Source organism: Anser anser, assembly GCF_964211835.1.
Source record: "Anser anser genome assembly, chromosome: 14".
Taxonomy (NCBI): Eukaryota; Metazoa; Chordata; class Aves; order Anseriformes; family Anatidae; genus Anser; species Anser anser.
In genome coordinates this window covers 16077600-16092094 of record NC_139735.1, presented here as the reverse complement: position 1 = coordinate 16092094, position 14495 = coordinate 16077600, and the positions used below count along the sequence as shown (strand labels likewise).

Genomic DNA, 14495 nt, shown 5'->3' with positions numbered 1-14495 from the left:
ATCTATTTCATCCTTAGTTGCCCCTACTGTCCTTTTCGATGCCAAGAAATGTCTGTAAGCACCAATAAGCAGGTCTGTGCAAGGATATCAGCCCCATGCTTTAGGAAGACCTTTTTTTTCTCCTTTGACTCTTGTGAAACAGACTTTGCAGACACTTTTCTTACCTTGACTGGGTTGTTGCTTTCAGAGAGATAGGAGCTTCAGTACTTTTCTTCAGTGATAACTGTCATCCAAAATCTTGATCTATGTCTATCTTTTTCTGCAGTTTTTGAAGCTTGTTTGCCTTAGAGTAAAAATGCAACAGGAGTTTAGGCAAAAGGAAGCAACTTGATGCTGAAGAAAGCGCTCAAAAATTCATCAGATTTCTTTTCCAGTTTTTCATGTATACTTCATTTTGGACTACGATTTTTTTGTCTTATCAAGTTGAAGCCTGATAAAACAAGGGTTAACTGAGGTAGCTTCACAGATAAATCAGCACTGCTGCTTGCAGGGTGGGTGAATTGTTGGGCAGTGCCTGCCCTCTCCCCGAGCCTGCCGAGCTCTGAGAGCAGAGGACTTTCTCCCCTGCTTTGCCTGCTGGGTCTCCATGCTGGCCTGCAGAGCACTGAAGTACAAATTCCTTTTTAGCTACAAAAATAGATGCTGTTACTATACAGAAAAAGGGGAATTTTTCCCATTGCCAGTTAACTGTGTCAATTCATCAAATACAAAATATTTCTATTCCTTATGCCAGTTATGATGATATATATTTGATTTATTAAATGCGACTCTGCTTGAGAGTGCCCAGCCCATTGGGAAGACATGCTTTGCACAAATAGTTGAAGGACGTTTTTTTCATGCAAGAAAGCAATTATTCTGTGCAGGAACAGGAGAGTGCTGAATGCGCTATACCTCAGGAACGTTTCACCTCATCAGCCGCCTGCCTAATTTATAGTGCTTTGCACTGCAAAAACATGCTTCTTATGGTATCTAGCTGTTTCCTGACACATTTAGCAATGTTTCTCACTCTTTAAAGTGAACTAAACATTGCTGACAATGTAGGGGCTTCAATTAGGCTGAGCTGGAAATGTAGTCAGAAATGTAGTGTGCTCTGTAGGTAGAGGGAGGTGTTTTACTCCTGGAAACAGGGTCCTGCTGAGTGCTTCTCATGGTGCTTCCACTCCGTGTTCCAGGTGTCCTGTAGGAAGGGGGCTTCCTCAAAAGGAGAAGGGTCTTTGTTATGGATGTCCTAAGCCTAAAAGTGAGATTCATCTGATGGAGAAAAGTTGGAGAATTTCATTGTAGATGTAGTAAGCTTTGAGATCTGTATGTGGCACTTGGATTTTTTCTGATGACAAACTTTTGTATTGAAATGCCATTCCAATTAGGAGTGCGGAATGACAATATACAGATAGTGATCTTTACCCTGAGAAAATCAGTGGCAAAATGTCTATTAAACGAGTCTGAATTGGTCCTTTAGACCTCTTAGAATAATGCTCTTTTTTGGAAATTATGCATGCCTGCTTAAGTGTGTGTGGGTAAAAGTATGTATGAATATATATATATATACATAATTATTGTTCCTATTATGTTGTTTTTAGGTAGTAATATTAGAATTAACTGAAGCGGTTGCTTAAAGCTTTTCAAGATGTGTTTTTGTAACGGGTGTTACACCATGCCCACTCATGTCAAAATTCTTAAATTTCAGTCATTTTTGGCATGTGTTCCCTGCTTCCTGTCATGCACCGTAGTGGAATATAGAGGCCAGAGTTTCACACACACGTGGGTTTTATTCACCTGCAAAACTCCATGGGTCTTTTGAGGGTGGAGGAAGGAGTATGGAAAGCACATCTCAAAAATCCTTCAGAAACTGATAAGCAGTCTGGTTCTCTTCTTTGATTGTCTCATATGTGTGTACAATAATGCTAGGAGTGATTGCAGCCAGTCCTTTTTCCTTCCTGGTGATGAGTTGTGGTCTCTTAGGCTAACAGCAATGGCAGTATCTCTTTCCCAAATGTATCGTTGTGATTAAGATGAACAGAATTCTTCTTAACTGTCTTACAAGTGTCTGGACTTGAGACAGTCTTCTCCGTAGCCCTGTTGCTGTCTTACACCATGGCCACGCATGGCAGGTTCCCACTAGTAAGCCTGTAACCCATTCTGACCCTGTCACTTGCCCAGCTACGGACTCCCTGGATGGAGATTGCTATGCTTTTGGGTCTCATAGCTAATGATGCTGTCAGGGACATCACTTAAACAGCCTCTTTAGATGTAAGTAAAAGGAAATGTCGTTCCCTCTAAAACATGGAGTGATTACTCGAGTCCAGAAACTTGTCATTTAGGAAGGACATGAGCAGGACTTGGCAGCCAGTGATAGACTTCCTAGGCAATTTCCTCTGCTTCACTGCTCCAGACGAGTCACAACGGAAAAGCTCCAAAACCACAGCCTCATTTTTCCTTTTTCAGGCGTACTTGAAGGTGCCAGTGAGGATTGTCTGAATTTTGAGACATCCAACAAGTCAGAGGACAAAGCCCCTCAGTGTTCTCAATTTCACTTCTGTTCCTTTTGTACAGACCAGTTACAACAGCAACTGGTAAACTACCACTTGTAATTACCGTTATGTAAACTACTAGCCTAGAGTTCAGAGTTGAAACAAATTGTTCTGGTGCTTTTCACCAGCAATGGTCAGCCACTGCCCCAGCACTGCGCACAACTGGGTGATCAGAAGGCAGCTGAGGCTGCTGCCCGTGTCCCTGTACCTGGCTCTGGTAGATCTGGGACTTGCAAAGATTTTGTTTGCAACTCAAAGCATTCACTGATGCCACATATCACTTAACTGGCCTCCAGACATGCCCAACATCTGCTGAAGTACAATTAGATGATTTCTAGGAAAGCTTGTTACATACCCTAAAGAACCATATTTCTGTATTGGTGTAAAAGACCTCAAATTCTTCCTTTTTCTACAACTTTTCTTCTGTAAAACTAGTTTCTTTAGATACAGGCCCTCTGTATTTTTGTCCAATTCTTTGGATACTCTTACGAATGTTTCAGTTGCTTCATCAGCTTGGACTAAATGGAAAGCTTGACTTGCTTGCATGTACTGTTGTCAACAGGAATGATTTTCGGGGACAGATAGAGAATCCTATCTAAGTTCCTGGTTTCATGCGGCATTCTTCCCTGCAGATTCTTGAAAGATTAGGCAGGATGCAGCCAGAATGACTGTGATAGCTTTGAACTAAATGCTACATTGTAGGACTTCAGACATCCGAGGAGCTTACATCATTATTTTTGCCTCTGGACTTCACCAATGCAGTCTGAATGCTGATGTCCATTACATGAATTTCCGCTCCCAGTGTGATACAACTCTTGGCCTTATTCTTCTAATAAGATCTCTTGTATGCAGCCCTCTCCCTCCTGAAGCTCATCTTCAAACAAAAAGACATTGACCTTGCTCCGATCACTCCTTATCATTCTGGCATGTTGCTCCAAAGAATTTTCTAATTTTTATACCCCTGGAACTTTTCAAGACATTAGCAATGCCTTATCCTCATTCTTGTATGAATTTGAAATTTGGAGTTCATAGCACTGTTTCATTTGCACCTTATTCAACCACTGTCTGTCTGTGAAGCTGTCCTTAACGAGAAATCTTTCTTAAAAAGAAATCTTCACATCAATGTCTGATCTGCATACTCAGCTTTTGTGGGTGCATTGCAGGGGATGGTTGCAGACCTGTGGCATCATTACCAGCTACAAGCATGGCCTGATTTTTGAGCGTTGACTCAAAGGCAGATTTTAAGCCTCAGGGACTTAAAGCGTAGCAGTAATTGAGGTGTCATTTCCTGGGTTGATGAAGAGAGATGTGACTCTGTTAAAAAGAAAAAGGCAGAAATAATGTCAATGTTTGTCTGCTATATAATCTTACCAGGGCCGGGGAGAGAATATTAAGTGATAGACTAAAAATAAAACAAGAAGGCCCTTGCAGAATGAGGTGCCATGAAGCACGGAAGCCCAAAGCCACCGTCCCAAATCAGAACATCCTCCAGAAGATGACTTATCACGTTTATCCTTCACTTTAAAAAATAAGATAAATGACAGGAGGAAGTAATGAGGAAAATAAAAAAAAGGAAAAGGTTTGTTGTTGTTTGCTTGCTTCTTTTGAAAAGGGCCTCACTATAAAAATTCACTATTTTTGTGCCACACATGAGTATATGCAGTATGAATATATATATGAGCAGATATTTGAAGAACTATTTTTTTTTCCTATTGAATTTGTAATACATCAGCTTTTAGACTTTGGCTTCCCTTTTGTAGCATTCGTGTGTGTTTTTTTTTGGTTATATTACATAATTGCATTACTGCTGTCAATAGAAGTAAGTATCCATTACATAGGATTTCTGTCAATACACAATGAGATAAAAATCTTATTTATAGAAGCTTTATCATATTAGCACATTAAGAGTAGATATAAATTGTACCTACTCCAATTTTACATTATGGATTTGATTTCTGAAAGCGGTTGCTTAACAAGATACTGATGTTCCCATATGTCAGTATGTTTTACAATACTGTAGCGCAACGTGTGTTCCATAGTGAAATGATGAGAAGTTAGAATCATTTTGAGAGATGGGAGGTTTCAAAATATGTTAAGGTATGTGCAGAAACACAAATACGTCTGGGAGCTTCAGGTTTACAAAATTCAATCTGTTCAATAACACATTGGACTTATTTGACCAAGATAATAGTTTTCAACAGTATGGAATTGAACTTATTATTTCTGTCTTAAGAATGCATAGTAACAAATGTTATTTGTCATTTTGTCATGCTTATTATAGTCTAACTGCGTATGTTCAACTCTTTTCAGTAGTTTTACAACCAATCCCTCAGCTGTGGTCCTGCAGATAGTTACTCTTTAGATTCATTTCCTAAGGAAACAAAACTTAATATGTATCTCTCTGCACATGTGTTTTTCTGTTCCTCTTCAGTAATTTTTCGGTTCACTTCCTAACAAATTTTACAAAAGGTTGGGTGTTTTAAGATGTTCTTGTGTGTTACAGGGAGTAGGGGGATGGAGAGACAGAGAGAGAGAAGCAGCACTACTAGACCCCTGCTACTAGAGAGAAAGGCAGTGCTGGGAGTTTAGTAGATGCCAAAATCAACCTGACAGAAAGATCATGAATGCCCCAAGTACAAGAAAAGCTTTAATCACATTTGGCAGCTTATGAGAAAATCTAACCACAAGACAGATTGACAATAGGTTCCATGGCTCACAGACATCGATGTTTTTCAATTAACACGTACTTCTGGACAAACCTTCCTCAGGAGCCAACTTCCCACCAAAATAATGCAATGTTTTAACAACTTGATACCTTCTGTTTCATCTAGGCTACAAACAGAAATGTAGTAATTAGAAATGTTACCTTGTCTTCAGGGATTTGGGCTGTATTATATGATGAAGGTAACGATGTGATTAGCTTTCCTGGCAAAAGAATTGTTGGTGTTTTTTCATGTCTCAATACATTCCACAAAAAATGTACCTAAATTTCTTTAAAATATTGTATATGATGTGCACAGAAAGTCTTTTTTTGTTTTATGTCATCACCTCACATGTACAACAATTTTATAAGAGTATGTATTTCCTTATGATATGATAAACGAGGATTTTTAATATGTAAAATCTCTTCATTTAATTTCATGATGTTGAAGCAGAGCCAGAATGTGAGAATTAAATGCACTGTGTGTACAGTGTCACATTCCTGTCAGAGGTGTGTAAAACCTCCAGTCTTGCTGCTTGTTTCCTACATATTGCAAAGGAATAATTTGTTTTTTCTCAACTACATCCCTTGAATGTTTAGGTTATGTGCTGTAGTGTTTCGTAAGAATAGCACAATCATGAGTAATAACAGTAATTATTCGTGTCATCAATATTAGAATTATTCCTGGTAAATGCAAGTCTGCAATGAAAATACTCAATTCATATTGAATTTTCTCTAGCATAAAAAAGGGTAGATGAGGGTTGCTGTGGAGTCGCTTAAACACGTGATAATATCATTTTCCTTATGCCACATGATAACTTGCCCATTTGATGTTATCATCAATTTATCCACAGTTAAAATAATAAAAAATAAGCGTTAACAGTCACTTGCCTATCTCAAGGTGTTGTTGTTGTTTTAGTATTATTTTTTAGTTTATTTATTTTAAATCTTCTGAAGGTAGGAAGGCAGTTCATGCTATTTGCTGGTACCAAGCAGTGAACAAAAGTTTAGTATCTATGGGTACTTTTGGTTGATTGTTCTTCCCCAAACATAATTTATATGTAGTCACTGGAATTTTTTCACCTTTTTTTTTTTTTTTTTTTTAACTTAATGAGATAAACCTTAGTGTAATTCCGATAAAGTAAGGGGTTCTGGAAATGAAGGAGATGTAATCAAGCGAAGAGCCAGCATGCATTTGCTCTGTTACTGTTTCTTTAAAAGTGATGGAAATAAGGATGCACCATTTTATATAGTTTTGCAGTGTTTTAACATTTGTAGCTAGCATGCAGCAGATCTCTCTCTGCCTCACAGACTTTGGCAGGATTACAGAGGTCATATTTTCCTATGTATAAATTATTCATGAACAATTTCTCCAATGCACTAGATAAACTTGCAGAAGTCAGAATGCATGTTTCTCTTACTCCTCTCATCCCTATAACCAGTCATATTCTAATAGGCAGTGCCAAAAAAAAAAAAAAAAAAAAGAGCTGGCTTCATCTGTGTGCATTTGATGGAATGGAATGGTATGAAGTTATGAGAGCAAAGTTCACAAAAGCAAAGAATAAGTAAGAATTATAATTATTATTATTTCTTGGCTAACTTGATACCACTAGTTTAATTAACCAAGTACATGTTGTTACAGTGGGCTGAGGTGTATAGTGCACATTAAGGACAGGGTTTCATATTTAAAAGTTCTCTCCCTGCTGCACCATTGTAGAAAGAAATGAGAATGAAAGGACATGAAACCCTGGTGCTTCCAATGCATATTACAGCTTAGCCCATGTCTACAAATAGAAAAATTCAGAGGTGGTTACAGACATGTGCTGTAATGCCAGGGCTCAGCTCGTTTTAGTCCTCTTTCTGTGGAAATTCATTTGGTGAAAACGTATAGCTGATGTGCTTGCCCTTTGCAGTGTTTGAGAATAATTTGAGAACAGCCTGGTGCTGTGGAGGGAGGGATGTCCGGAATGAGCTCACAGCCCAGCTGCTCACAGTGCTTTCAGTATGATGCAAAGGGACGAGCTCGTACTAGTGGCGAGATTTTGTGACTCTGAGCAGTGGTGTGTTGTATTTGGACATTTACAGTAAAATTACTTGTTTGTTTGTTTGTTTTTTTTTCATTACATTCATTGCTGATCTTTGATCCCTGTGTCCTCTTTCCCAGGTCGTCCCATTCCACCTACATCCTCGTCTAGCCTTCTCCCATCTGCTCAGCTGCCCAGTTCTCATAATCCTCCACCAGTTAGCTGCCAGATGCCATTGCTAGACAGCAACACGTCCCATCAAATCATGGACACCAATCCTGATGAGGAGTTCTCTCCTAATTCATATCTGCTAAGAGCATGTTCAGGGCCACAGCAGGCTTCCAGCAGTGGTAAGAAAAATTGCAACCATGTGGAGTTTGTTTGTGACGTGTTTGTGCTGTTTTTATACTTTTTTGCACATGTTCTTGCATCACCTCAAAATTAAGAGCATATATGGAAACGAGGCAAACAAAAACCTGAGTTTTATTTCATTTAAATTTTTTTGTAAGCACTATATATCATATATGGTTTTTTTTCTGTTTTACTATAGAGACCTTTTTAATTGTAAGAGTGTTATAAGCAGTGTAAAGTTATTACTGAATGTTTCATCCAATGAATTTATTTTTCAAATAAGGTTTATTGCTTATGGATGCATCTGGTAAAAGAGGTATACACACGGTGGTCCTTTGTTCTGCGTAGGCTAGTCAGCTCCTGATATAGGTGACAAGGGTCTGTATCTGAACATCCGTGTTGCTTCTGCAGTTGTGTGTCTGCTCTTGTTTCAGAATCTCATCCTATAATATCAGTGTCACCTTTAACCAAGATACTGATATTTTCAGTAAACTAAATTTGGTTTTTCAGGCCCCTGTTTTAAAACATTTGGAGCTCTGCTATCAGTCATATATTCTGTAGAGTTTTCCCTTCTCTCCCTTTATTTATTTATTTTTTTTAAACAAACACCTTTTCATTTTGACAGGCAATAAATTGAGGAATGAAAATGCAGTCCTTTTTTAAAATTCTAATCAAAACAAAGAAGCATTATTTGTTGCTTATATTTTTGAACATAAACATCTGTTGTGCAGTTTCTGTCTATTTAACTAGAAACTCTAAGTTCATATTTGTAAACGGTTATATCTTAAATGCAGTTTCTGACCTGCTCAAGGTCTCTTTCTAATGCACAATACAGGTCTGAACAGCATTGGATACACTACGAGGTGTGGAACTTTTTGCCTTTGTGGGTGCGTACAGTAGATTTAAATGATGCCCTGTAAACAGTGGCTGGTGGTGTGTGGTGGGAAGATGAGGCAATGGGCAGAAGTTGAAAAATAAAAGATTCAGAGTGGATATAAGGTTAAATGTTGTCCCTAAGCATTGGATTGGAATAGGTGCCTGGAAGCCTGTGCAGTCTCTGTGCTTGGAGGTTTTCAAGAACATAGTTAAAATCCTGAGCTACCTGGTCTGACCTCAGAGCTGTCCTGGTTTGGCAGGAGGTTGGATTATGGGCATCCTGAGCTGCCTTCCAACCTGAACTGTCCTTTAATCCCATGATCCCTTTCCTATCTGAGATATTTTAAAACGGACAAATAATAATTCAGAGATTGAGCATGTTAGCTTTGTTTTGAGATTTGAGGGTGGAAAATATATGGTGTTTTGCTTGTTTTTGTTTTAGAGAGATTTGGGGTGATCTCAGGAGCTCCAAACCTCAAAATGGGAAATTCAGTAGAAAGTATAGAAATTCGTAAAACAAAAAGTGGCTATGTAGGTAGCGTTCTATTTTTGGATCAGCATAGCTTCTGTAAAGGTTAGTACTGTCTTAGAAACCTTCATGAGTTCTTTGAAGGGGTTAGTGATTTGTGAGTAAGGGTGATCTAGTTGATGAAGTGTCTTTGTATTTTCAAAAGGCTCTCAGCAAAATCTGTCACTTAGTGCTTTTAAGGAAACTAAATTACTGTAGGGTAAGAGGGAAGGTCCCTGCATGGTAAGTAGCTGTTTGAAAGGCAGTAAGCAGAGGCTGGAGTTCCCTAATGAATTTTCATGGTTCTTGAAGATACCTGGAGAAGATGGTGAGCTGTGGGAAGGAAAGGTAGATGATGACAGGGCTGTGAGAACAAGATCAGACTGTGAAGAATCAAAAAAGGACATTGTGAGACCAATTAACAGCAATAAAATGGCAGAAGACATTCAGAGCAGAGGAAAGTGATGCTCATGGAGAATGCAGTTCTGGTTTGCAGGTTGGTGATGGACCATTACCAGTCAGGAGTAAGTCCTTGGGGATATGTGTGCTTCTTCTCAGAGCTTGGGAACACGTGAATGTTGGCAGCTGAAAAAAAAAATAAAGAACAAAAACAGCACATGGTTTGGATAAAGGATGTGGTCGGTCAAACAGATTAGAAGGGATTAAAAGGGAATGGTAAGAGTGGCTGGAAGAGAAAGACATAGAGGGTTGCTAAGTAGAAGAAAATCACAGTAGAGAATATGAACTAAAAATAGAGACTTGAAGGATACTTGAACACTGAGTACTTGGTTTCCAGCAGCACCTGTAAATACCAAGGGTGAACCAGCAGGGCTTTTCTTATCAAGTCAAACAAAGGTATTTGCAGTAAAAGAACGTCTGAAAATTTAATGGAGTTTTAAATACTAGTCATTGTTTATTTGAAAAGATTTTAAAGAAAAATTTAAGGCTTTCTGTTTCACACTTGTGACTTTGGACTGTCACAAGGAACCTTTTTGGCATCTTCAGCTATGTTTTGATTTGCTTATGTATGTCTGACTTGTTCTTTCTGTGTTTTAACATTTTCCTCCAAAATATTCCATTTTCTTCTTTAATAATCTCTTGCATAATATATTATGGCTTGCTTTTAATTTTCAGTGCATAGAAAAAAGCGTAATTGATCAGCACTGAGACTGTTTTATAGCATATGCTCTTCTAGACCAACTCATAAGTGTTTTCTATGTATTTTTTTTCTGTAGTTCTCAAAATGTTTCCTTTAGAGAGTTTTTAAGAAAATACCACAGACAGTGACATACACTTCAAATTGGAAAAGCTTACTTTTTTGTCCCATCCTTCTTCTTTAAAGGCTTTCAGAGTAACTTTTACCATCTACATGATGTGGAAGTGTAGACTGCTTTTTTACTTAATTTCTATTATTTTATTTTTTAAAATCTGTTTTAGGGCCTTTGTAAACTTAGCAACAGAGATCCAGATATTTTGAAGAGATTAGATTAAACCAAATATTTTGTTTAAATTTGGGTTTGGATTAAAAAGAAAGATTTGAAGATATTTAGATTTAAGGCTTAGATTCCACGTAATATATATTTATTAATAAATATTTGCTAGCACTCTCTAGGTTCTTCTTTTAAATATCTCTTTAGTGGTCTTCAAAGTGCATACTGAAGATGAAATACTTGCAGAAGACTGATTACATTATATGGGTTTCTTGCTTGATTGTACACTTATGCTTGCTTGAGCCTCTGCAATTATAGGTTGTCTCCTCAACAAGTTAAGATGGGTCCTCTTGGATATGAGGTGATAGTCATCCATATGTACCATGCTGTGCCCTTCACAATAGCCATTCTTGATAGGTTTGGAAAATTCATTTGTTTAAAAAAAAAAAAAACTAATCAAATTTTCCATCAAATGAGCAATCTATTGTTGATATTATGAAGGCCTTTAATCTACAATAAATCTTTGTTAGAACTCATCAGAGCTTCTAGTTTGAGAGAAATGTGATTATAGCACTCTTAAAATGACATTACATCATCGGGGTGATTGGTTTATCATTTGGAGAAGCGACATCAATCATAACTAGCATAACCACACAGTAAATGAATTCAACCTTTCTACTGCAGAACAATGACACAATAATTGCTCAAAATCAGACTTAAAATGAAATCAGAAAATGCACTTTCTTTAAATATGATGTTAACCTAATGGAATATGTTATTAAAAATCATGTTTGAGGAAATTCTATGTAATTAAAAATATGTGAAAATGTATTCCTTTTTTCCTCTCATTAAAACCTGATTTCAGTTGCAGAATCATTTTCTATGCAACAGATATTATGCTGTTTTTAATTGAACTCCCATCACTTACATTCCTCCACTTGTATTTCTTAATATAATATGCAACACAATTATATGTGATGAAGGACAAGAGGTTTTTGAAAGCTGATGCACCTGCTGATAGTATTTTGAAAAACACAAATATTATAGAAGGAGATGATACCTTTTATACATGAAACGGTAGTGAATTTTTTTTCCTTTTACTAGAAGGTCAGGTCCTGTCACACCATTTTCTAGCATGGTTTCTTAGAGCTAACAGTAAGAATAGGTTTATTTCTTCTCCCTGTATACGTTTTATGTATTTTCTTTCTAGCAATGTAAGGTGACTCATCTTGCTGGAATGGCATTGTGATGGCTTCAAGCGCGATACAATAGAACAGGCTGTTTTGCAGTCTTACAGAGAAAAAAAAAAGATTTTTTTTGTTGTTGTTGCCAGCAGGTTTGCTTTAATATATATGTATTTTATGTAAGGTTTACAGTTATTAAACCAAATTCTAGAATGCCAACAAATAAGAGTGCTTTTTTTTTTTCCCCCAGCCTGAGTAAAGCACCTAGGATATACCTGCTTGCACAATAGTTATCAGTCTAATGGAGCCATAATTGGATGCATTCATCATCTTCAGCCATTCTAACAATGAGAAAGTAGATGCAGAATGGTTTGGGGAATATTTTGAATTTGGGAAAAGGATGCTTCTAGACCCTGAGAATGTGCATTAGACAGAGTCATGTGGTTCCCAGGAGGGTATTGAAGTTTAACTGGCATGAGGATCGAGCCCAGTTTTTCAGTGCAAACATGTCTTTTTAGCTCAGAGAAAATAATATACAGCGTTTGGCTCGATGTAAGAGTATTTGCCCACAGAGTAGTTTGGACATCACTTAGAAGACAGGGTTTGCTTTTGATTTTTCACAAGCAGTTATTGGCAGCAAGGAGAGGGGAATGGAGGAACAGGTTGGCTTGAATTAAATAATTGTTGTTTGGTGTTGTCTGTGAGTTAGACTTGAAGTAAAATGTAATCAATTCCTTGTGTTTATGACCCCAGTTTACTGTAATTTATCATCAATATTCATTATATTCAGTATAAATATTTAGAAGGCTCTCCTGCAATCGACAGATAATACCTTTTTCTAGTATTTCATAATTATTGTGTAATTTAATCCACACAAACCACCTCCTTGTAGTAGGTAAATTTTATTTTTTTTCTTCCCTGAAGGAAGCCAGGACTTTCATTAATACATTGTAGCCGGAGGTCTTTTTTGAGATCCTGCACTGGGAGTGCTTGGAAGTGCTCTACAGTCTGGCATATCAAATAAACATATTTCCAGTTTCTAGTGTTTAATGTAAACCCATACAAAAGAAGTTATCTTCAAGAAATAAATGAATTCTATAGAAAAATAATTGTATCTCCTTCAGATGATTAAGTATCACCCCATACTGAATGGAGAAAGCCAATTTACAGGATAGAAAATAAAGTAGCAGCAACAAGAATCTAGAATTTTTTCTCGTAAAGGCTTGACTTTGTCTTACTTACAGACTAAATAAAGGGGTTTGGATATCTCAGTAGGCAGCATCTTCATCTTTTTGCCATGGGTTTAAGCTGTAGATAAGACGCCTAGGCATGCATGGCTGTCCCAGCACGAGGCCCAGTTGCTGGATTGCTAAAAGAACTCTTCCGCAACTTACTGGGCTCAGCACAGAGACCTTTAAAAATTCTGACAGGAATCAGAGGAAATTCCACAGAGGGAGGTACCAAGTCCTGCACCTGGCGAGGAATAACCCCTGCAGCAGCATGCGCTGGGGGCTGAAGTGCGCCTGCAGGCCATAAGCCAACACACATTGACCATAAGCCAAAAACAACATACCCTTGGGGCAGGAAAGTCAGCGGCAACCTGGGCTGCCAGCAAGTCAAGGGATCACCCCGGTGAGATGCATCTGAAGGGCTGGGTCTGTGCTGGGCTCCCCAGTGTGCCAGAGAGGTGGACTTACTGGCTTTGGGGTGGGCCACTGATCACTGAGGTGATCAAGGGCTTGAAGCAGCTAATGCACCGGGCGAGGCTGAGAGCCGGGGCTGGACAGCCTGGAGAAGAACGGGGACAGGGGGTTGTACCAGTGTATGTTAATACCCAACGGGGAAGAAGAGGGAGCCAGGCTCTACTCAGTGGTGTCTGCTGACAGGGCAAGAGGCAGTGGGCACAAGTGGAAATACAGAAATTATGGTTTGGATATAAGAAGGTGTTTTGGGTTGTCCTTGGTTGTTTTTGTTTTGTTTTGCTTTCATTGTTGATGTTTGTTTTAATAGTACACCATGAAGGTGATCAAACAGGTTGCCAGAGAGGCTGCGAAGTCTGTGTCCTTGGAAATACTCAAAATCTGACTGGGCACAGCAACCTGCTCTTGCTGACCCTGCTTTGAGTACATGATCTGTTTAAAACAAGCCTGGGCTCTTCTTTTGTTTTACTTTGTTTATTTGTGTGTTTGTTTTCTTTCAATCTCTGTGCATGGCTTCCGAGGTCATATGGGGAGGAACAGAAACTAGGAAGAAAAGTTTTGGCCTTCACCACCGTCAGTTTGCTGTCATAACAACTGTATGGATTTGTGAAAAGTTCAGCATCTCTTTCTGAAACCTCTGTCAGAATCTTTCAGAATATTTCATTTTAGACTTTGCTAAGTTATGCTTAGGTCAGCAACAGTTGAAACCAGTTAAGGTTCCATGGAGCCAGTAGTAATTACTGTTCTTATTATTTTATATAGATGCTAATCTCTACTTCCAAAAGGCAGCCTTGTATTACCTCTGTGTATACAATTATTTGGGGAACAGTTCTTCCTATGCAATATATTCGCATAGAAATACCATAAGCATTTTTTTTCTGATGACATTTTACAACAGCGCAAACAAGAGTTGCAGATTGATTGTTTTAATTTCTGTTTCCAAATTAAGAGAAAATTATGTGCGTCTGTTTCTGGTTTCATTATTATTATTGAGAATTCTGGTGCTATCAGCTTTTTTCCCAGTTGGCACCCATGGCTGTTATGTGGTGTCCCAGAGGCAGAAGAAAGCAAAACTAACTTGAAAAATTCTTTCCTCAGTATTTCAGTGGGTTACAAAGTCCAATAAAGATTTCTTTATTACAGTAGATAGGACTGAACAGAAACTAAAACCTGTTGTTTTCTCAGTGTTT

At 38.1% G+C, this 14495-nt stretch overlaps 1 protein-coding gene and 1 long non-coding RNA gene across 48 annotated transcripts in view; one reads left to right on the top strand and one right to left on the bottom strand.

Moving 5' to 3' along the window:
- Positions 1-14495, bottom strand: part of LOC310881741 — a 488814-nt gene that overhangs the window by 195315 nt on the left and 279004 nt on the right. The window lies entirely within an intron of this gene.
- TENM2 (teneurin transmembrane protein 2) overlaps positions 1-14495 on the top strand; it is a 1465234-nt gene that overhangs the window by 1238889 nt on the left and 211850 nt on the right. For all 47 annotated transcript variants that reach the window (XM_083799339.1, XM_083799310.1, XM_083799353.1 and 44 more), the window contains one exon: positions 7397-7606. In XM_083799339.1, the coding sequence (XP_083655465.1) occupies positions 7397-7606 (210 nt within the window). The remainder of the gene's footprint in view (positions 1-7396; positions 7607-14495) is intronic.